Source organism: Cavia porcellus, unplaced genomic scaffold (assembly GCF_034190915.1).
Source record: "Cavia porcellus strain 051 isolate PalLab524CR breed Dunkin Hartley unplaced genomic scaffold, mCavPor4.1 scaffold_38, whole genome shotgun sequence".
Classification (NCBI taxonomy): domain Eukaryota; kingdom Metazoa; phylum Chordata; class Mammalia; order Rodentia; family Caviidae; genus Cavia; species Cavia porcellus.
Window position 1 is genome coordinate 1557066 of NW_026947521.1, and position 22798 is coordinate 1579863.

Sequence of the window (22798 nt, forward strand, 5' to 3'; positions counted from 1 at the left end):
TTATAAAAATGGAAATTCTGATTTACTAAATATGTGGCTCCACATTTCTAGCTCCACTGAGGGTGATGCCCATGCTACAGGTTTGTGGGCCACACTTGCTCAAGGTGTACTGCTACACCATCCACTAGAAAAACTACCAAGATACAGCTAGAAAATTATGTAGTGTCACACAACCACCAAAGAAAATGAACAAAAACCAGGCAAATATTCCATTAGAAGCTGAAATTTTATTATAGGATAACAGTACATAAAGCACATCTAAAATTGATGTGTTCAATGCACTTTTAATAAAGGTAATGTAATATTAAAGGTACAGTTTCTAAGTACAATATAACAACATTCATATTAGAATGAAAATCGGAGTATTTAAAAGACAACATTAAATCTCTCTTTTTTACAGTTTGTATTTACAAAATGAATCAAAATATTTTTTTTTAAATTCAGGACTCAATAAAATAAAACAGGAGGAAAGAAGCAGACTATAGTAAAGAGTGAACTGAAAAGAAAACCCAATGTAAGTGAAAAAGTTGGGTGATTGTTTAATAAAGACCATTAGCAAAGTTTTAGTTCAATACTAATTTTTAGGATTCTTGTAAATGGCTTGCATTTTTAGTGTGGCAGAAAAGGAGTTTTTACATACTGTACACAAAACAGACAGCATTTATTTATAGGTACAGTATTACTGTTTCCAAACTTGCACGTGTATTTACAGAAGGCTGAGTTTGTCACTCACAGAGTTTTGTGAAATTTGTGTGCTCAGTCCTCAAGACCTACACACAATTAGAATCAGCATTTCATGTGATCTTTTAAATGTGGTTTTTATTCTTGGTTGTAGAAGAAAATGTTAACCCTAAGGCGTGGCATACTTTTATCAATTTGCCAAAGTAACCCAGGAAAGAAAGTTATAATTGGGGCCAGTTATAATTTAATAATTATCAGATGCTGACATGTGCTGGCAATTGGGCAGGCACAGAGATATACTCTCCACCCTGGGGCCTTGAGGGTGCTCAATGGTGCTTTAAAATCTCTTTCCAAGAGAGATGGTTCAAGAATGACATGATCTGTGTTCAGCGATTTTTTTCCCTAAACCACAGCCATTTCATTCCAAAGGGTTAACTATTAGCAGGAGCTTCCATTAACCACATAATTGCATTTATAATTAAGGTAACAGGAACTCTTCCATCAGAATGGAAAATGTCTTGAATGGGGGGTGGAATATGCAGTGCATGGGAGCCACTAATCGTGGCTTGAGAATTTATCACTTTCAGTTACAAAAAGTGCAGTTAACAGAAACATTTGCTCTATGTTTATAAACTGCTCAAAAATCTTTGCTAAAGATCTTACAAATTCAGTAATATTACAGAACAATTCTAATCAATATTTAATAAGGCGAACTACAACCTTAGTTAGATATTTGATAAGACTGATTTTTAACAATGCCAATAGATTTGGGGAGAATAAGTGAGAAGAGTTTAATTAAGCTCATTATTAAAGGACTTTAAAAGTGAAGGTGTTTCCGTCAGTTCACAGAACTGGTTGAGGTAATGTTAGACTTAGACTATCCCTTGCCCAGTTTGCCTTATGGCCCATGTTCTGCCAATGGATGTCCCCATCCTTCTCACGTTGCGTGAGTGGCAAGGCTACTCTGCTACCAAGCCACCAGGAAGGTTTTATATAATTGCTTATTATCTCAAATAGGAGTTAAGTACACAAATCTGTCTGGTGCCCAGTGATACAACTCAGTAAGAGAAAAATGTGTTACTCCACTGAATGAGAATCTTTCTTTGGGATCTTGAAGGTCTAGCCAATAATTATTTTAGCTCAGGAGACACTGTGGAAAGCCAAATGGTAGCAAACACAAAAGTCAATGCAAATTTTCATCTGTTCATATTTATAAACGCCCTATAGATGTCAAATATCCACACTAAGGAAGTAATTTTATCCTAATTAAATACACTCTAGAATAATTTATATAATGACAGTATGTATTTAAAGAGAAAAGCATGTCCCAATCCTAGCACTCTGATACAGGTGCTAGCTGGGCACAGGTAGATAATATATATATATATATATATATATATATATATATGTATATATATACAAATATATAGTTATACTCAGTGAAATTAACAAGACCCAAAGGTGGTATTGTCTAGGAATAAAAGGGATAATTTTTTTTTTTGTTCACAAAAGTAACTTATCTAGCACCACACATCAGAAAAACACAAAAATAGCACACTCTAGTTCTAAACAGCTATGTCTAAAATAGATTATATAGTAAAACCGGTATTATACAGCATATTGTGGATTTGATAAACAGATAAATATTTGCACTGAGTAGGCTGTTTATAATATAACGTTTTCTTATCTATACAGAATGAAAGCCAAAAAGTTAACTGTATAGAGATGTGCAGAACAACATTAAATATTATGACAACGGCAGGGATAAGATAAATTTGAAAGAAGAGGAAGAGAGAAAATGTTTACAGGCCATTACAAGTTCTTAAGTTAGTAGTAAATAAGGAATCAGTTGCTCAAGTTGAAGAAAGCAGTAAACAAGAGATTGCATTTACATGCAGATGTCTAAAATTTGTATTTTTTTAAGTCTATGCACAAAAGTCATTTGTTTTATTGCTTGACATTCAGTTATGGCTAGATTATTTAACCTATTTTTTTTTTTTTTTTGTACTTTGGAAACAAGAATATTGTTAAAGGTGCCATAAAAATGGACAATATTGAAAACGGTTTGCAAATAAACCACCTAACACTGCAGTTCTTTATACATATTAAAAGCCTTGTCTGGGGTTTGTCGTATGTTAAATATATTTAAACTGGGAAAATATGTTGTAGCTTGAAGCCTCCCATTGGCCCAAACATCCAATACAAAAACACATCTCCACAAAAGGAGCAACGGACAACACAGGAACATTTACAGAAGCAGCCAGCTAATGTCCTAATGTTTAAGCATTTACCACTGTCAGAGATGAGATTTCAAACCACGGTGGATAAGAAGAGAATTTTGGATTCAGGAAGATGTATACAGTACATATAGGTTTTCTTGTGAAGTCATATTCACTATATTGCTCAAGTGATTGCATATGTAAATGCAATCTGTTCAGTGATAATCAAGTTCCTGGAAATAGGATTCCTCTCCTTTAGAGTAACAATGAGTGAGAAAGGAATCGGGCATAAACACGGGAGAGAACGTCGTTCCTCTTGGAGAACAACATGATGGCATGTGTATCTCTAACTGCAAACGATCACTCCTTATCTCCCAGAGGGGTCAGAGACAAAAGTGCGGGACTGCTCACATGGCAAAACATACAAAATGTAAACAGCGACACGGATTCTCTACGAATCTATTTTAAAACATTCAAATTCACTTTCTCCACACAAGACTCCACATTATGTTGCATCACTGAAAAAAGGTGGTTTCTATTTGGATTGAATATTCTGTCACTCTTTCATAATGAAATGAATGACCGAATGTATTTATTGCTCTAAGTTCTGAGGGTGTGGTTGAACATGGAGGTGCCCACTCTCTCTCACTTGGCTCCAGGGTGTGAAGCCAGGTTTCTGGACTCTTTTCAAAATTATTTCAAGAGCCTGACAAAACCGATCACACCTACACACGCAAACAAGGAAACAGACCTGGAAAGGAAACCAATTACTTTTGGAGACACTGCCAGTCAACCTTCTCATCTCTTAAAAATCCACAGCAGTGGGAAAGCCTCTTTCATCAGCTCTGGTGGAGCCTTTTAATATGCTGATGTTCAAGGGACAATATAAAGACCTGGATTCTACACACTGTTAGCAACGGGTCAAGGTTTATTGTTGCAATTGCATTTCTGGGCACATATTTTGAGCTGTAATATAAAGTCACTTTCATGGGGTTCTACAGCAAAGTTTTATTAGCAGTGGCAGTCATGTTGTATTATATAAAAATACCAACCACGTGTGTGCGTGTGTGTGTGTGTGTGTGTGTGAGAGAGAGAGAAAGAGAGAGAGAGAGAGAGAGAGAGAGAGAGAGAGAGAGAGAGACTGAGACTATAAATGGAGGGAAACAATGAGAGAGTGGGAGGGAGATTTCTGCCATTTTTCATAATCTTTAACAAAACAAGCGAAAGTATCTTTGTCATGTAAGAGGCATGGAAAGGCTTCCCAAATTATGCTTCTCAACAATAAGAAGAACATAGGTTAAGATAGTGACTGTAGTATATTCCAGGGCTGGGTGATCAGAACCAACAATCAGACTGAGCTCCTCTGACTTTATGGAAAGTAATACATGGGAATATGTAAGCCACGGTTATTTCAGAAATGTAGATTTGTGACCCTAACAGCTGGATCAAGCAGCTGTCACACAAGTGGAGTCTGATTTGTCTTTAGACAGTGGCTCTCAAGCCAGGTATCTATAACCTACAAATGTGTCAGTAAGAACTATTAGATAAAGGGATTGTTGGTTTACTTCTAGAGGAGAACATGGTGAAAACAACAGTTAATTGCTGGCATTTAAGAAACAAAATATGTTGCATCTTTGTCCATTTCATGGCAGTGATAGGCAAGTCTTATCACTGGTTTTAAATATTTGATGTTTTAATATTTTACAGTATTTTAATTATCAGGGAAATGCGAAATGGGATCTATAAGGGCTGTACTTTGATGCTCTCTATTGGTGTATTTGTATTTTGAACACATTGCAACTTTGCACTACTCCGCAAGTTATTCAGTGTTCTTAAACACACAAAGGGAGGAGCATGTAAGTTCTGAACTTAAAATAAGACGAAAGCAGAGTTTACACACACACACACATGCACACACACGCACACGCAATTCTATACAGTTCATTTGTGCCTTGGAGGGGTAACATTACCGTTATTAATAATGATAAAAAACACAATTTGTCCCAGTAGTACTGGCCACCCTGTTTTAAGAGTTTCAGAAGATCCCTGAGCACATTTTTTCTGACTCTTAACCCCAACTCCAAAAAAAGATCGGGCTTCTATCCTTGCTAGCAAGATGGATTGTCATTCACAGTAAGTCTTATAAGGTGCTTATTTACCCTTTTTTTTTTCCACCAATCAGCACAAAGGACTGTCAGAAAATAACTTTTATTATTATTATTATTGTTATTATTATCTTAAAATAATAGCACTGGAAGGACACATGACTTAAACAATGTTTGCAACAGTGGCTTTAGGATTATTATCTGGCTGCCCCTGGACAATACAAGTAATTCGATCGACATTCCTTAGCCAAAAATAAAAGGAAAAAAAAACACCAAAACCAAAACAACAACAACAACAACAAAACGAAAACACTGTACAAATATGTATTTTTCCCTGAGGGTTCAAGGTACACCCGCAAGTGCTCTATGTACATATTGCACTGGAGAGGAATGAAGACGTGTGCAAAAAGAGCAACAGAAGCTGACACACCGCTCAGACCTTCGCACTGAGGACTCGCACGCGCTCTGCATTTGGAATGTCGGAACACAAACAGCCATTCCTTCGTCTCAGACAAAAAACACAAACCCTACTATGGCACATTCAATGAAATAAAAAGTCTCCCAAAGACAAAGATAGACAAGTTCCATCAAGAAAATAATACAAAGTTTGTTTGTTTGTATTTCTTTTTTTAGAAAATTACATTACTTTCTTTCTTTGTTTCACATTACAAAATCTTTTTTTTTTCTTTACACAAATCACATTTTATTGCAGGAATATTTCAAGTGCCATCAAATATTTATAGAAGGGTTAAAAAAATAGAAGTCTCTCTAAAGTGGTCCAGACAAGGCTTTGTATAGAATAAATCTTTTTTTCTTTCCATCTTCTAGTTTTGATTTAAGTATTTTGAATACATTTTCTTTCCCATTGACACTTAGTAGCCTAGAAGCGGTCTGACACATGCACATCACACACAAACACACACACGCACATCTTACACGCGTATACGCAGGCACGCCCGCATGCGCCTTCCTCGCCTGACCCTCCGCCCACTGCCCTGTGCTCACAGAGACCTGGGCGTCCACACCGTAAAGAACAACCAAACTTAGAAACAGTGTCGTATGTCATGTTTTCCTTATTTCAGGAAGGGTGGATTAGGATGCTGAAGACTTTTTTTTTTAAAAAAACAACTCATTCCTTTAACACAAATTAGGATGCTGTTTTTAAAAATCCATAACTAACATGGTTTGCAGACTGTCCAAAAAGCACTTTCATCTGCACTTTTGATTTCACTGTGACCGTGGCCAGTTTTTTTCACCACACGGAGACACCACTGTACAGTGGTACAGAGCTTCATACCAAGCCTTATCTTCTTTTTAAAAATTACATAAAAATGTTAGAGGAGTCAACTGAACCATGACGTGGTTCCAATCTTTAAAAGACTGTTGGACATTTAAGTTTAGGAGACTCTGATTATATGAACTATTCAGAATAACCATTCTGGTATCACCTAGTGTTTTGTGTCATCACACAGGTGGGTTTTTTTTTTTTATATATAAAGGAAGAAAATAAAAATGCAAAGGTTTTCACATCCTTTTCTAGACTCAGGATTTCTCTCAACTGTATTTGTTTAGCTTCAGATCCAAACTTAGGTCCACATAATAGTTGTTCTCTCGGGTTCTCCGAGCACATCTGTCTCTATTCTTCTGTTCCCACACTCAGGGGACTTCACTCTGAAAGTTCACCTGCTTTTCTTGCAGAAACACCTAGAAGCAGCATCATTGTTACTGTCTTGGTTCACTATAAGAGCAGTGTTACCATGTCGTCACCACGAATGAGATCAGAGGATCATTTTCGTTGTGTTTTGCATCACGCCCATGCAAAATCCTTTCTGGGAAAGGGGATTTCATTCTACGTTCAACATTACTTTCTCTCTCACCCTTGGAGAAGTTCAATTAACTCTTACTCACAAATGGACACTGGAATTAGTTTAGTTGCTCTTTAGCTAGCACCTGAGGCTGGTCATATTCAGAAAGCTTTGGTTAAAAAGAAGTTATTTATACTTTAATAAAATCACCCCCAAATTTAGTGAGTCTGAGTGACAAAAACCAAAATACCCCCTCCCTCCAGAGACCCCCCACCATTTCCCCTCAAGAAAAAGAGAAGATACAATGGACAAATAAATAACTGAACTAAGCTTGGTACTCTTTTTCAGAGCATAAATACTATGAATCTTTAAAGGAACTATGCTTACTTAAATAAAAGCTTGATTTAACCCTTCTTGCCCAAATATAAATACTATATGCTGACAATTAACGTCTCTATATAAACACATAAAATTTTATATGCCTTAAGAAATTTAAGTAAATATCTTCTATTTATGGTTAAACCCTTAAAATATCTTTTGAAAAAAAATGTGGATGTCATTTAGGCTTCATACGCACTTCTGTGTAAATAATTCCTTCTCCAAGTGCCTCAGGAAACAAGTCAGGAGGTTAGCGGGGTGCAAAGCAGATAAAGTGCTCTGAGAAACCAGGCCGAGGGGTCCAGCTTGGCCCCACAGGCCACTGTTCCTGCAGAAGATTCTAGAGCAGCCCTAGTGGCAGAGGCAGCCTCTGAATGTACAGGCTTCTTGGAAACGTCCACCTTCACAGCGTGGATGGTGTCTCTTCCTTAACATGGTCTTGGATATCAGAACATGTATCTGAACCCCATTCTGGGTGTGACTACCATCTTCTACATGCCCACGTCCCCAAAAGGTCACTTGTTTTCAAAACGTACACCCTTGTACATCAATCAGAGTGTGCCTTTGCTGTTCCCCACTGGGGCTGCTTAAAGAGCAGGAAATGAAACAAAAGTAACTCAGTCCTTCTCACCTGAACACAAAGCCAAGTAATCTTCTACACATGTAATAAAATAAATTACAATCCACAGTTTTCTAGTGAAGATAAATACAAGAGTAAAGGTTTGCAGCTAGCATCGACTTCACTTTAAAGGCCTAGTATATTTAATATTAAATAAGAGAAACTGGTTCAACATTACATACCTCCCTCGCCATCCTAGCCATCATCTACCAAATTTGGAGAGCAACATTCTAGAAGAGCGGCACATGGGGACTTGTCTAGAGTCGGATCACTCTGAGATAAAAGCTTAGGATTCCTAGATTATACCAAGAATATGAACACTCAGAGAGCGTGTCCTGTCCTCACGGGGGAGTGTGTGCTTGCTCCAGATAACATCTTTGGGTCCTACTTATCATAAAAGCTAGAGTCCAATAAATACTCTGGTTACTAACTTATTTCCAAGTTCAGACTGAATCCATGTGACTACTGAGTTGTGTAAATTGAGCCTCCCCTTCCTCCCTTCCCCTCCCCCTTCCCCTGCTGCCAAAGGTGGCATTTTTTAAAAAGCTGCTTTTTAAATTCAAAAAATGTGCATGAGGGTTTAAATACACCGCACCGATCATTCAGCTTTGTATGAAGCATAAACACATCTATCAAACGTCTCAAAAAAAGCAAAACGTAATTCAGGGAGAGTTCTATTTTGAATTTCAAATTCACATGTGGAGGATGAAAAAAATCCAACGTGTTGATTTCTAGATATGACCAGCCAGTCTTTTCCAAGTAGCTTTGTAAACAGCAGCACGAAAACCTCCCGACGTACCTTCCGAGCCTTCTCAGTTAAACTTGTATTTCTGGTGCACATGCGACACGACAGTGGACACGCTAGCATTTAATTTAAAGAAAAAGGTGCAAAATGAAAAGTGCCTTAACAATTCAACAGGAAAAGCTACACCAGTAACTACAGTTTATATTAATTAAAACAATAGATAAACAATATCTCTTTTAGTTATATATAGTCTTCATGCCCATTTACCCTGTAATATATTATAATGCTATTGTTGCTAGTGCTACGGACCCTTTTGGTGCCATCCTGCTGACTGGCAATCATCGGTGAGAAAGTAAGAGACCTCCTTCATGGAACAGAGCAAGCCGAGCATGGGGAACACCGATCGCCGCTGGGCTCTCTGGTGGAAGTGACAGACTGGTGACTCCAGGAAGGTCTGTGGGGCAGTGAGCTACAAGAAAAGGAAATCCTCCGACTTTAGTACCCTCCTTGTAAACAGGTCAGCGCTCAAGAAGTTGAGACAGAAAAAGGGTCCATATCTGTAGGCATAATGGAAATCATATGCATGAGAAAAACAAGTTCAACTTTTATTTGTTTCATGGTTTCCCCTCCTTTGCCTGACCCCGATCACCAAAAGATGTGCAGTGTGTTGGCGCTCCAGGGCTGTGCAGGGCCATAGAAAGTGTCTTGGTTAATTTTTGTTTTGTTTTCTTTTTTCATGTTTGTACTTCAGACATTCTAGAAGTGCTCAGGTGATACCTTTACCCATCGATTTGCATTGCTGGCTCAAACTCCGAAGTGAACAACTCCTTGTATAACGGAGGAAAATGAAGTCGCACAATGTCTGGGTATATTGCTTTAAACGCCATTAGCTTTTCTGTGTGTCGTCCGCATAAGGCTCTTAACGTAGACACCTTGCATATTAACTGTAAGTGAGAAAGGACACGAAGTCAGGAGGGGCTGGGCACGCGAAGGGAAAGTCCTTACAGCACGGTTTACAGTGGCTGAAGTACATTGGAAGCCACCTAGCCTTGCAGAAAGAGGACTGGTAACATTAAATGATGTCCGGTCCCGTCACGGAACGCCAGGAATACAGTGAGTGCTAGCTGGAAGGTTAGTAACTTTACCTAATGGCGAGGGAAGCAGAAGTTGGTTGGCAGCGGTGGAGTCCTAGATGAAAGCCCAAGGCTCTCACCTCCTCCTATTCCATGGTGACCCCGAATCCTGCCCTCTCCCTCTGGGGAAGCATTTTGCTGGCGGAGATGGGGGTTCCCAAAGTCCCGGCTGGTGGGGGGACTGTATTGCATCTGAGGCAGGACTGGCTCCAGTCAACCCTCGGGGCAGCCGTGCCTTCTAGCTGAGGATCTTCTCTTCTAACAAAGCCATTCTGGGTCTGAGAAATGACGGAAGCCCCTGCATGGACCGACCGTTTACTGGTTAGGGTAACTGCTCCTAAGCAGCGTACACAGAATGCTTCTGCCTAGTTATAGAGCCCTCACTAGATTTTTTTTAACCAGATCCTCTTAAGTGCTCTCTAAAATAATTTTACAGGGGTCTTGCTTTTCAGCAAGAAGACAGGTGAAGTTCTGGAAGGGTCCTCCCTTCCCATTTCCCGTCCCTGTACTACTCATTCAGTTCATTGGTGCAAAATCAAAAAAGAGCAGCTGACCACTGGTTCCCCCATTCTGACCCAACAGGAGAAAAGGAAACGGGAACACAAATACTCAAGACTAAAACCAAATATGCTGAGGACTAACACTGAACCATGTTAGCATATTTAAAACTGGCATCCTAGCTGTACTGCAAAAGGTGACTACCACAAATAAAACCTCATGCCTTCAACACAGGATAGCAATAAGAAAACACAAAAGTTATTTATAGCAGACTCATCAGTTCAATGGAAAGAGAATCACTATCTGAATATATGAGCTGGGGGCAGTGGTACACGCCTGTAATCCCAGCACTCTGGAGGCTAAAGCAGGAGGATTGCTGTTGAGTTCAAGGCCAGCCTGAACCATATAGTGAACCCTTTCCTCAAAAAATGCCAAACAAACAAACAAAAAAGCTATCCTGGTTGGTTTAGTCCTTTAAAAGGTCTCTAAATTCAGAGACTCTTTTATCCAGTGTACAACAATGCAGATTTTTTTTTTTTGGTCTTTTTCTTTATCGTGTACTGGGTATTGAACTCACAACCACACATTTGCAAGGCAGGTGCTTATGCTGCTGAGCTAAATCCCTAACCCCAACAATGAAGAGATTTAACTCTGCTTTTTGTGCAACACTGGAATAGGAAGAGAATTTCCTGAATGTATGAATGCTTTTAAAAAAAACCCCTTTACCCACAATTGCCCTGTTCATGCGGGGCACGATGTGAGCAAAAGGTGAAGAACAGAAGTCAACCTCAGTAACGGGTTTTGGTCTAACAGAATGTTTCAGAATGGAGAGGCCCGTCTTCGCGTGGCACACAGCCCTGAAAGGGCAGCTGGTGGCTTGGTCATGCGGGCCATGCCAGCAGCAGCCCCGCGCTCTCACCTTTGTTAGTATTCCGTCTTCTCGGTGGTTCTTCTGTAGGACATGCTGAAGAGCTAGCTGGATTTTCTGTTGCAGTTTTTCAATTTTTACCTTTTCCTGCAGCCATGAGCGATCTGAACATAAAAAATTACACTCTTTAGTATCACGAGTCTCACTGCTTGAACACGTGTGGGACACCCTATGCCTCTTGACTCCTAGGTACAGATTATTATGCTGCAGTGCACATTTAGAGACTCACAGGCCAGTTGCCCTGGTCTTCCAAATTTCTGAAAAATTTCAGAATTCGTCTGGAGCGGAAAAGGATTTATGGCAGTTGGAAAACAGTGTTAAGCCTGCCACTTTTACTAATACTGGAAAGAAGTCAGGATCTGCCCTTTCCAAAGGATGGACGTTTGAATTTAAGGCATTTCTCACAGAAAAGCAAATGAAACCACCATACCCCCACCAGCCTTTCCAATAACTGTATTTCTAGATGAAATACTTATATCAATCCTGCCAGCCTTTTTGGAAATATGAGAACAGCCTTATGATCCTGAGTAGCTAAAATTGTCAGCAGGAATCCAAATAACTTAAGGGTGGTTAATTTAGAATAAAGTCCCTTTGTGTGCAAAAAACATCAAATAGGAGACAGTAAATTTGCAGAAGTGATTATCAGCAGTGCTGATGGAAAACCTGGGGACTTAAGAAAAGAGAAAAGGCAGGAATTCTTTAAAAAAAGACATGTTCTCTTGGAGGCTGTGTTAAGGAGGACCATTTCTCCTGGTTTCTGGAGGTGAATTGTAGACTGGGTTTTACTGAGTTGTTATGTCTTAAGATTTTATCTGAAAGGCATGAGGTCTTTTTGAAAGAGTTTATGTGAGTGGGTGGGGTGTTCTCTGAAAAACTTTAGATTTTGCATAAAATGGCAACTGCTTTTGAGAGCCCCTCAAATATTCTAAACAGGTAAGTTATGTACCTTGCAAAAATATTTCACCTGCAGAAATTTTAGACCATTGACCTTGTTTTTCAGTTCTCTTACCTGCTGACATCAGTACAAACGCAGAAAATAATGCAATTTCATCTTCAGTCAGGTGCATAGAACATAGGCTCTTTCCAAATTCAAACACAAAGCTAATAAAGTCTTCACAACCTGCGGACAATTAAAGATAGTTAAGGATTTTGGTTACTAACACAGAAGAAGGTGAAGAGAGACCTGGGCACTGAGGATCAGAGGGGATGGCAATTCTGCTACAGGAGAACAGTTTGAAATTATAAAAATTGGTGATGACCTCTGTTGCCACCAGAACCAGTGGCCACTATCACCGGTTATACCCCCGCCACCCTCTCTCCCAGGCTCAATGCCTGCCGTGTGGTTCCCCCAGGCATGCACTGTTCCCGACGTTTCTTTGGATAGGAATCCTCCTATTTCGAAACAGCCCTTGTAGAGAGGCACAGTGTTCCTATTAGCACCCCTACTTTATGGAGGAAACGGAGACCTGGCAGAGATGAGTAATGCATCTGAGGTCACACAGGTAGAAGGTACATCCTGAGGCTCCAGCCAGGCTGCCCCACTATGGAGCCGTCTATGGGCGACAGTCTAACTGAAACGTTAAATTCACTCATTTTTGTTTTACCTTAAAGTACTAAAAATGACACATCGTGGTGGGAAAACTATTATGGCTGTTTACCGAAGTTTGGAAAACATGAAAGCTCAAAGTGTCCTAAAATAGCAATCCAGTCCCTGAAAGACTGGTTAAGTGGGGTGGCCTCTTCGCCCGTGGGTGTGCTGCAGAGGAGGGGCCCCCCTACAGTTATCCATACACAATTTCTGTCGGGCAGCTCTAAAAAATATCACTCAGCACAATTTGCATATCTCATCACTGTTCTCCATGACTATACTCCACTTTACTTAAATTCCGGGAATTCAAAGTAATTTATAAATGCCGTGCCGTGCTTTCACCCAGCTCTGCTTTATTTCCTTTGCATTAAATGTTGTTTGAGGGGTCGGGCATGGCAGGCTATGTGGTTCGCTTGCTCTTATGTACCCCATCACATCCCCTAAGTTACCGAGTATTATATTTCCTTCACACGGTTTCTTAAAATCTGGGAGGGGAAATGGAAGGACACAGACTATAAACTGCTTCAGTTACCAATGGGATAGAAAAGAAAACTCTGGATCTCTGTATGGAATACAGACAAAGAGCACTGGAGACAGTCAACTGTTCCATGAAGTAGTTTCATTCTCCAAACAACCAGTTTTCGTTTTATCCAGGCACAGCCCTCCCCCAGCCCACATCCTTCCCCAAGCCCTGACTGGAAATCAAGGAAGGTGGCGTGCGACGTCCTTACCTAAGGACTTGAAGACCTCGGGGCTGGCATACTTCCCGTCAAAGTACACGGTGTTGTTCTGCGAGTCGAAGGCACGGCACATCCTGATGAACACCACCTCTAGGGAACCTGAGCACACACAGAATGGCGTGGGTCATTCGCTCTAGGGGAGGCCTTCAGCGCAGAGCAGCCCAGGGGCCCCGGGATGCAGTACCTCTCCTGCAGTAAAGCAAAGACCCTCGCGCTAAAGCTAAGCCCTGTCTGACGAAAACAAGGATTGAGCTGCAAAGCTACAAATTATGTCCTGGATACCGCTAATCTTGCAAAGTGGAGCCTGAATTTCGAGGGAAGTATTTAATCATGTTTATCGAAAAAAAATCACACTGGAATGACTGAGTTCTGCAAGCCTCTTGCTAACAACTCAGAATTAGGAGCAGGAGGATAGAAAAAAGTACAGGTGGCAGTAACATTTGGGAATGTAGGTGTCCTTTAACTTAATCCTTTTACTGGGAGGAGAAGCAGTGCAGAGGGAATGTTTCCTGAACATGGCTTCAGAAACCTTTCAAAAGCACTGGGTTTCTGCTAAGGAAAACCTGAGCTATCATCACTGAAGGGAGAAACTGCTCTCGACACCTTCCTTACCAAGCACTTCTTTAACAAGCAGGCAAAAGCATGTTAGGACGACTCATCAGAATCCCCTTGCAAAGTGCATACCTGCTTTGAGAAGCACAATTTGATCGTTTTGACACAATTCCATAAATCCATCAATGCGTTTGGCAAACTCCACCACGTACTGTATAGCTTCTGTAATTTTGATGGCACACAGCTGCCACATCACCTCCCGCTGCTGTTAAACGGGGAAAGAGCAACATGCAGGTCACCCAGGGTCCTGGGAACAATTCATTGCACTGCCCCTGCTCTTTAAAGTCCTTTCTTTGAAAAGAGACGCACAAAGCCCAGCGGACTGAAAACTAAACAGTTGCCTTGTTATTTGTGTTGCTATGAGCCCCGCTTCCTTGTTCTGTCAGCTGCCTGCTGTCCCCCTCTTACCTTGTGGCTGGCAGAAGAGGCTAAGAACCCCTCTTAGAGCAGAAAAGCTGAGGAGTCCAGAGAGCAACGCAGCCACTGCTTTAGCCCCGGGCCACAGTGTAGCCACGTAGGGTTGTCTTGCAAACCATGATTTTTTTGCCTTGGGACATTTAATACCACTTCATGCCCTTTTAAATAAAGGGCAGTCAATACAATTTATTGTGTGTCTCCTGTGAGCTGGATGCCGTATGACACCCTTGTCTCACAGCATCTTTGTAGGAACGCTTAGCTATCATCCTGAAATGACATGGAAGTCCATGGGTATTTCACAGCTAGGAGCTGGAGGAGCCAGATTCAAATCCCAGCATCTCTGACTTACTTCTTGCTTGCTGCCTCTCTGCAGCTTGGCCACTTGGAGACAGGGGTCAGAGGCAAGGATGACACTTGGCCACCCCTCGGCCTGGGCTCTTGGTTTCCCTTCCTACACTCACTGACCAGCTAGGGAGTGACCCGGATCTGCTGCATTCAGGCTGGCTGTCTCCCCAGCCTGCTGGCATCTGAGAAACCAGGACCTGCAGCCAGGAGCCGGCATCTGGTCCTGACGCTTTCACTCCCCAGCCTCGGGCCAGGCCACACTTGTTCCCCCATATGTAACGGGAGAGAGAAGCTGAACCTCGATAATCTCTACCATCCTTTCCAAGCCTATGTTGCTGAGATTACTGGAAAAATGCATGGCATTTTCTTTTTACCAAAGGCTTGGGTTGGGTAGCCCTGAGTTTCCCATGTCCAGTTATCCCCTCCTGCTGGTGGTTCAGTGGTCAGGGCACTGCACGGGAGCGGCAGAGTCATAATGCCAGGTTCAGGTCAGGGTTATGATCATAGCTTCTGAACCGGGATTTGGCGTGTGTTACAAACGCCTTCGTTTAAACCCCTGGACACATGAAGCTGAGAATATTTTATGTCCAGTCCAGATCCTATGAGGGCAAATTCTTTTTCTTTTATGTTTCTGGAAGCTACTGGATCTATTCCCTGGTGACAAATTGAGGGGGCTATGTTTGTACTTATGACACCACAGAATTCCTTATCGTGGAAATTTCAGATGCTGGCATCTCATTGAGATGGTCAAGCCCCAGGCACACACGCTCAGCTCTGGAAGGAAGGGAGGCTTTAAATCGGAGATCTGGTGTCTGGTACGAGCCACTCACGTTCTGGTCACCCGGTGCTCTGGGATGGGTCTCCTGCCCCAGCACCCTCCCCAGTGCAGCCCGAGGCCTGAGCCGGCTGCGTTGGCTCCTACCTTGTTCTGATAGTTCTCAATCTCTTCCTGCAGAAAGGTCTGCCACGTGATCTGCTGGAGCTCTTCTCTCAAGTACTGGCAGGTTTCCAGATGCGATTTGGATATATTCTGTGCGAGGTGTTCTACGGGGGGGAAACAGGAGGAGATGGCAGACATGAGAAGCCACATTCTTCCCTGGGAGTGCAGTGGTTCCCCTGCTTAACATTTGCTTTAGGAAAGCAATAAGCAGAACACAGTGGCTGCACCAGTCCTGATGAGCTTATGCTTTAGACAGCTGTTTGCATCTGTTCTGTATCAGGGAAGGGAGGACGGAGGACAGGGGCCTTGCAAAGCCATCAGCCACACAGAGGCTCCGTGACTTCAGAGGCCACGCTGCCCTTGACCTCATTCTGTGTCTCCCTAATATCCGGGGATGAATAAATTCTGAGCTAGATATGAAGGCGAATGATTGACATCTTTGTGACATTTTTATGCTAGCCCGAAAAAGTCAGGAAAGCTTGGAGATATTATGAGGACAACTTGCATTTCTTTTGTCTCACCTGCAAACAGCAGGTAGACACTGGGAGGAACCGGGCATATTTCTAGGTGTAGGGGAGTTGGGGACCGACTCAGATCTGGACTGTCAAGGACTGTATCAGTGCTGTGATGCATGAGCTGCGATCTGAGGTGTGTTATTTAACTTCTCCTGGCCTGGGTTTCTCCATTTGTAAAATGAAGAAAATAGGACTCATTCCATAAGGCTGCTGTGGAAACGCAAGGAGGCTGACACACCATGGATTGTGAGCATACTTGAGTACGTGAAGCATCATGACATTAAAGATGATGCCGGACACATTTTCTCTGGGAATTCATAATCTGGCCAGGTGTAGACACACTGAAAACAAAGGTGTAAGGCACGGGCCAATGAAGTATGGAGATTTAAAAAAGTAATCGGTACTGTTAGGTGAGGGGGAGATCAGTGCTGACTTAGCGGAGCAGGAAGGGGCTTCTTGGTGTATGAGGACGTTTGCACTGGACCCTGGAGGATGGGCAGGCCTGGCGGGGGGGTGGGTGGTGTGGGAGGGGACCAGCTCCATGCGGGGCATGGTGGACGGAAACAAACAGGGTGATTCTGGGACAGCCGTGGATAAGCAGTGTTGTGGGTGGGTGGGAGAACAGAGAGGCTGGGCAGGGGGCCCAGTGAGAGGCAGGTTGGTAACCACGGTTACGGAAGGAGAGAGTGATGAGAGGAGGTGATGCTGTTAGGGAGGCTGAGGCAGGGATCAAAAGTTTGAGGCCATCGCGGGCTGTATAACGAAATCCCGTCTCTAAGTTTAATTTTTGTTTAAAGGGCTGGGGATGTAGCTTAGTGCTGTGTGAGCTCAACTTCCTGCACCCATGTACAGATGTGCTGAAAAGAACTGATGCAGATCCGCACTTCGGAAACCGTATCAAACACTGAGGGCACCTCGGGCACTGGATGGACACCAGGCAGCGCTGCTGAGGGCAGACATGGCGAGGCTTGCAAGGGTCTGTCTGTAAATTTGCTGCCACTTTCCTCAAACAGAAGGAGGCTTGTTTGTGTGAAAACAGAGCAGGTTTACCTAAGTGGCGTCTGAAACTAGGCTCTCCTTGGAGACACAGAAACATAATCAATCCTAATGGCCCTACTTGGCAACACAGAGATGCTAAAACAGCACGGGTAGATGGCAGAAAAAACAAAACATCAACAAAGGCACAACACTGTGGAGCAAAGAAAAAGAGAAATCTAAAGAGGAGGCAGCCAGTAAATTCTGAATCTTAGAATCAGTGATGCATATGAAGGGTCAAGACAAGGAAACAGGAGTCAGAAACCAGAAAATTAGTGCATATATAAGACACTGAACTAGCTCTGGGACCAAGTGCTCGCTACATAAGACAGTGTATGGAAATGTAAACTCTTTTTATTAATTTTTTTTTTTTGTCTTTTTGAGGCAGGGTTTTACTATGCAGTTCAGGTTGGCCTCGAACTCAATTTGTAGCCCAGCTTGGCTGTGAACTAGAGATGATCCTCCTGCCTCAGCCTTCCGAGTGGAGGGATCACCGGCATGCACCACCACGTTGGGCTCTTGTAAATTTATTTTTATTTACTTTTTGTACCAGGGATTGAACTCACGACCATGCGCTTGCAAGGCAGGCACTTATGCTGCTGAGCTAAATCCCTAGCCCATAAATTTGTTTTTTAAGGAAAAAGTGTGGCCAACTATTCACAGGCAAGAGGGCGCTGTGATTCTTCGGGGTCTGCTGCTTTTCCAGCCAGTGCAGTCAGTATCTTGGTTCACTTAATCTTAAAAAATGTTACCGAGGCTTGGGGGCATAACTCTTTGGTAGAGAGCATGCGTGGCAGGTGCAAAGCCCAAGATTCGATCCCCAAAACTAGGGGCAAAGAAACAGCTGCAACTTGTCTCTACCAAATAACCACTCTGCTTTTGCAGAGGCCAGTAGGCAGCGTGACAACGGGACACGCAATGCCCAAGCTGCACCAGTAGAGGGCAGTGGCTGCGTTCGCACCAACTGCCTTCCAGTCCAATTCCAAGTAGAGTAGATTTCAGACATTGTACAACTTTTAAACATCAGGCAAATCCTGGCTTCTGAGGTCACTGATTTCACAGTGAGAAGGAGCTCTGTTTTACATGTATTGCAAATACATGAAAACATATAGACCGTATTTCCCCTGCCTCGCTTAAGCCTCCGGACTGCAGGGCTATGGTCCTATGACTGCCTCTACTTCATTTCTAGGGAGGCCGAGCCACATGGGCTTCCGTGGCAGGCAGCAGTGCTAGGAGCTGAACACGGCCTGGCTTCCGTGTGGGCACGTGACCTTCTACAGGGTGACACAGCTCAGAGCAAGGGCAGCATCAGCACCAGGAAAGCTCACATCTCATGCTTTGCCCAGCGTATCGGCGTTAATCAGCCATTACTTGATTATCACTTTATTTTTTTGGTACCAGGGATTGAACTCATGACCTCACGCTTGCCAGGCAGGCACTTAGGCCACTATGCTAAATCCCAGGCCCATGATTAGTACTTCAAAAACAAAGAACCATAGGCTGGGGATTTAGCTCAGCCTCTGCCTAGGGAGTGCAACCCAGTAGTTCAATCCCTGGTACTAAAAAAAGAAAAAAAGAAAGAACTGTCTTGTTTATCTGGAATATACAATTCAGGCTGTAAGTGCACTTCCCAGGTATCACTGCTACCTGAGGATAGAGACGTGTTCCACTCAAGGGGAAAGGCTGTGAGTACTGCTATGGAGAGACAGAACTGGACTTCAGCTACGTGAGTTTACACTTTCCTACTGTACAGCTGATTTCATTGCCTGATGGCAAAGTTTTGTCTGCAAGAAGCTGAGAATCTTAAGGCTGCAGGGCTTAAACTGTATGGAAGTAGTGAGGAATTTTAGGTCACCCTGGGGTTAGGTCACCTTAGGCTACTTTAATTCACTGTGGAAAAGGCTCCAACGCTTTGGAAAAATTCCCAATTTAAACGAGCACAAAGCACGAGGGCCCAGGGCTGCCTGGCACTGGAGATGCCACCGCGGGAGAGGATGCTGTTTGGGGGCCAGGGGTCTGGGGGCTGGGCAAAGCATGGCACTCAGCCAGCACTGCCCCATCCGGCATTTGTGTGGTTTTAGCCAAAGTGCCAAGTTCAAAGGCAGCACGTTGGCTCAGCCCTATGGATTTATCTTGGGACTGAACATCTGACCAGCAAACAGGCTGGACCCGCAAGTATTTATGGGACAGTGGAAGCCAACTGAAGCCAGTCAGGGCATTTTTCATGGGCTCATGTCACCTTCCCCTCAATATCCTTATTCATTTGTGAAAATTTTACTTTGATTACAGGTCTGCTTAAGGCTCAGTCAACCAAGATCTCATGACACAAATGGACGGTTTTGTTCTAGTTCAAGAAAAAAAATGAAGCCTATCCCTGCTCAGCTTGGCTTCCAGTTCAGAGGTTTCTCTGTTAATCAAAAGCACAGCAACACACTTTAATGCTGTTCAGTGGTTAAAGCCTGGGCTCGAAATTTCTGCGCTGGGGGATTTAAATTTAGCCCCATAAAGAGATGCTTGTGTAGCAACTGTAAAGAACATTCAATTTGTTCTATTTGGAGAAAGATTTTTACTGGAATATAAATTTTCACTTAAAAGGTGTTTTATGAGGTCCGGAGCTGGAGAAGCCGTGTAAAGAACACAGCCATTATCCTGCGAACCAAGGGTTTCTGTGCCCCAGTCAGAACCCGCTGGCTCTCTCCATCTGAGGTCTTCATTCTCCCCTCGTGTTAACTTAGTCAGCTCCACTCCCTCTAATTGAAATATCCCCAAGGATTATAACCTTGGGTGAGGAGTCGCCAGGAAGAGCACATCAAACTCTCGCACTGCAGAGGTTCTCCTAATAATAGTGCTATATTTAAAAATCAATTAAATACAGCAGAGCATGTTCACGTATCTTCCCTGAAGTGGGAAGCTTCCCACTGTCTGGTGTTATCGATATTTCTAGGTCACAGATCCCCAGCAGCATCAGGTCCCATCAATAAAGACAGGACAGAAATTACAGGCTTTTTTTGGTTGGTATAGTGATCCTTATAGGAAACCTGTCAATTTTGTCATCAATATTCATCCTCAAAGCAGCATTTTGGCGAGCAAAGAAGACAGATACCCCTTAGTATTTACCATACACATCAAGGTTAAAAGAATATGAGGGGGTTGGGCAAATGACAGAAATGGGATTAGTGGGGTGACCAGCAGGAGGCACCACCCCAACTGGGACCATTTGGTGGCTGACATCTGCAAAGGCTGGGCTGGTGTAATCACACACACACACACACACACACACACACACACACACACCCCAGCTGAAACTCTGAGCTACACACACACACACACACACACACACACCCCAGCTGAAACTCTGAGCTTCACACACACACACACACACCCCAGCTGAAACTCTGAGTTTCACACACACACACACACACACACACACACACACACACACCCCAGCTGAACCTCTGAGCTTCCCAGTCCAGGTATAGGGAGAGGATGATGCAGGAAAGACCGGCTAAAGGTACAGAGTTACAGTCAATGGCAGAAAGTTCTGGTGTCCATTTGTGCGGTGCAGTGACTGTGCTAGCAGTACTGTATGGAGCATGTAAAAACCACTAGACAGGAGGCGTTTGAGTAGCTCTCTCTGCAAAGACGTGAACAATGTGTGCAGCAGTGGTGTGCCAACTGTGCTTGTGTGTACACATCTCGAAACAACACAATGTTCTATATAGGCAATTATGCGTCATGGAAAAAAGTTTGAATTTTAGCAATCAGTTCCAAAATTTAAAAATTCTGCACTAGGCAAAAAACAAAAATCAAAACCAAACCCATGCACCTGCCCAGTTCAGTCTGGGGGCTGTGACCTCACGTACAAAGCGATCCCTGGAGTAAGTAAAGGAAGTGAAGTAGGTGGTTAATGAGGCCGTGAGTATGTACTGCTCCCTGCAGAGCTTAAAGGCTGAATTCCTTTATCCTGTCTCAGCTGTGGTGATGAGAGGGATATGAATTTTCTGGCCACACTATGGGAAACAGTGGGCCTTCGAGAGCCAAGGAGGTGAGCCCCCAGCACTCTGGGAGGCTGAGGCAGGGAGATCAAGTGTGAGCCTAGTCTGGGCAACTTGGTGAGGCTCTGTCTCAAAATTAAAAAGAGTCGGGGATGCAGCTCAGTGCAAAGGCCTGGGTTCAAATCCTCAGTACTGCCCCAAAATTTAAAAACAGAAGAGGTCAGCTGGAATGCAGAGCGGCCCGGGCGATCAGGGTGTGCTGCACTGCTCGGCACGCGCGCACCCCCTTACCGAGCTCTGCCATGGACACGGTCGGGGAGGTCTCTCCGTTGGTGAAGGAACAGTAGGGGAAGAAGCCGGATGCTGGTGTGTAGTCACAGATGGGCTCAGGTTTGATCCCATTGATGTCCAGCCCCGACTGGTCTGGGGAGGGCTGGATGTCCAGGTAGAAGCTGCTGACCGCCGAGTCGGCCTTGCTGCCCTCGGGGGTGTGCCCGTCCATGTAGGTGCTCAGGTCCTCGTGCAGCTCCGTTAGCCCGTTGGCCGAAATGCTGTAGGTGGGCGTCAGTGGCTCGGCCTCCCCCGGCTGCTGCTGGTGGTCTCGCTGCTGCTGCTGCAGCCGGTGCTTCTGCACCTCTGCGTACAAGCTGTCTCTCTGCTTCTTCGACATCCGCCCGAACTTCACGGCTGGAAGAGAAAAGCCAAGGTGCTCACGCTCTCCTGGTCCTCTCCCACCAGCGGGAGGGCCTTCTCAGGTGGGCTTGGTCAAAAGCCTCATGGCCACAGTCAGGACCATTGCCCCTACTAAGAGCCTCACAGCCCCGCCTGGGCCACCACACCCCTCCCTGGTAGCTCAATCCCCCACCTCCACTCCCATCCCGGGCAAAGCTATGTCAGGAACAGAATGGGGACCCCGGTACCCCTGTGGCAGTCCCCTGCAATTTGCTGTTTTCGTGCTCTCAGCTGCTCCTGGGTGCACAGGGAGGGGACCCTGAGAAGTAACTTAAGGGGGACATTCCTTCTGGACTGTGCAGCTGGGCCAGACCCCCTGTCCTAGCTCAGCACGGTCTGGGGTGCAGACTCCTTGGGTACACTGAGGTAGAAGTGGTCTGGTCCCCCCTTCTGTTGGATTTTCTGTTCTGCATATTCCCATGAGGTCCTTGCTCATCAGACAGCTGCAGCTGGGCTTGTGCGGCCCAGACAGACTGGGTGAGGCTGTGTGACTCCCTGGACACAGTCTCTGCCTGTGCCTGCCCTGAGAAGTGCTCTCTTACAGTCGAGGTCCCTGGAAGCCCTCAGGAAATCCTCGGACCTATCTCTAAGCGATGGTTCTGCTGTCCTAATCTTCGAAGGCAGTGCTGTACATGATCCCTGCATCGGGGTGGATCTGTGTCCCCAGTTTTAAAGTGGAGCCATGGCCAGAGCAACTTTCCAGATCCTCCAGAATCTCCGATAATTTCTCCTGAAACAGTGGGGTGGGGTTTTGATTTCCTGCTCTGA

At 43.9% G+C, this 22798-nt stretch overlaps 1 protein-coding gene across 6 annotated transcripts in view; it reads right to left on the reverse strand.

Moving 5' to 3' along the window:
- Positions 1–207: 207 nt before the first annotated feature.
- Positions 208–22798, reverse strand: part of Rora (RAR related orphan receptor A) — a 648320-nt gene continuing 625729 nt past the window's right edge. For all 6 annotated transcript variants that reach the window (XM_063243381.1, XM_063243386.1, XM_063243382.1 and 3 more), the window contains 7 exons: positions 21590–21985; positions 15736–15857; positions 14124–14256; positions 13431–13538; positions 12121–12231; positions 11103–11215; positions 208–9496 (listed from right to left, as the gene is read on the reverse strand). In XM_063243381.1, coding sequence (XP_063099451.1) covers positions 9332–9496; positions 11103–11215; positions 12121–12231; positions 13431–13538; positions 14124–14256; positions 15736–15857; positions 21590–21985 — 1148 coding nt within the window. In that variant the 3' untranslated portion in view covers positions 208–9331. The remainder of the gene's footprint in view (positions 9497–11102; positions 11216–12120; positions 12232–13430; positions 13539–14123; positions 14257–15735; positions 15858–21589; positions 21986–22798) is intronic.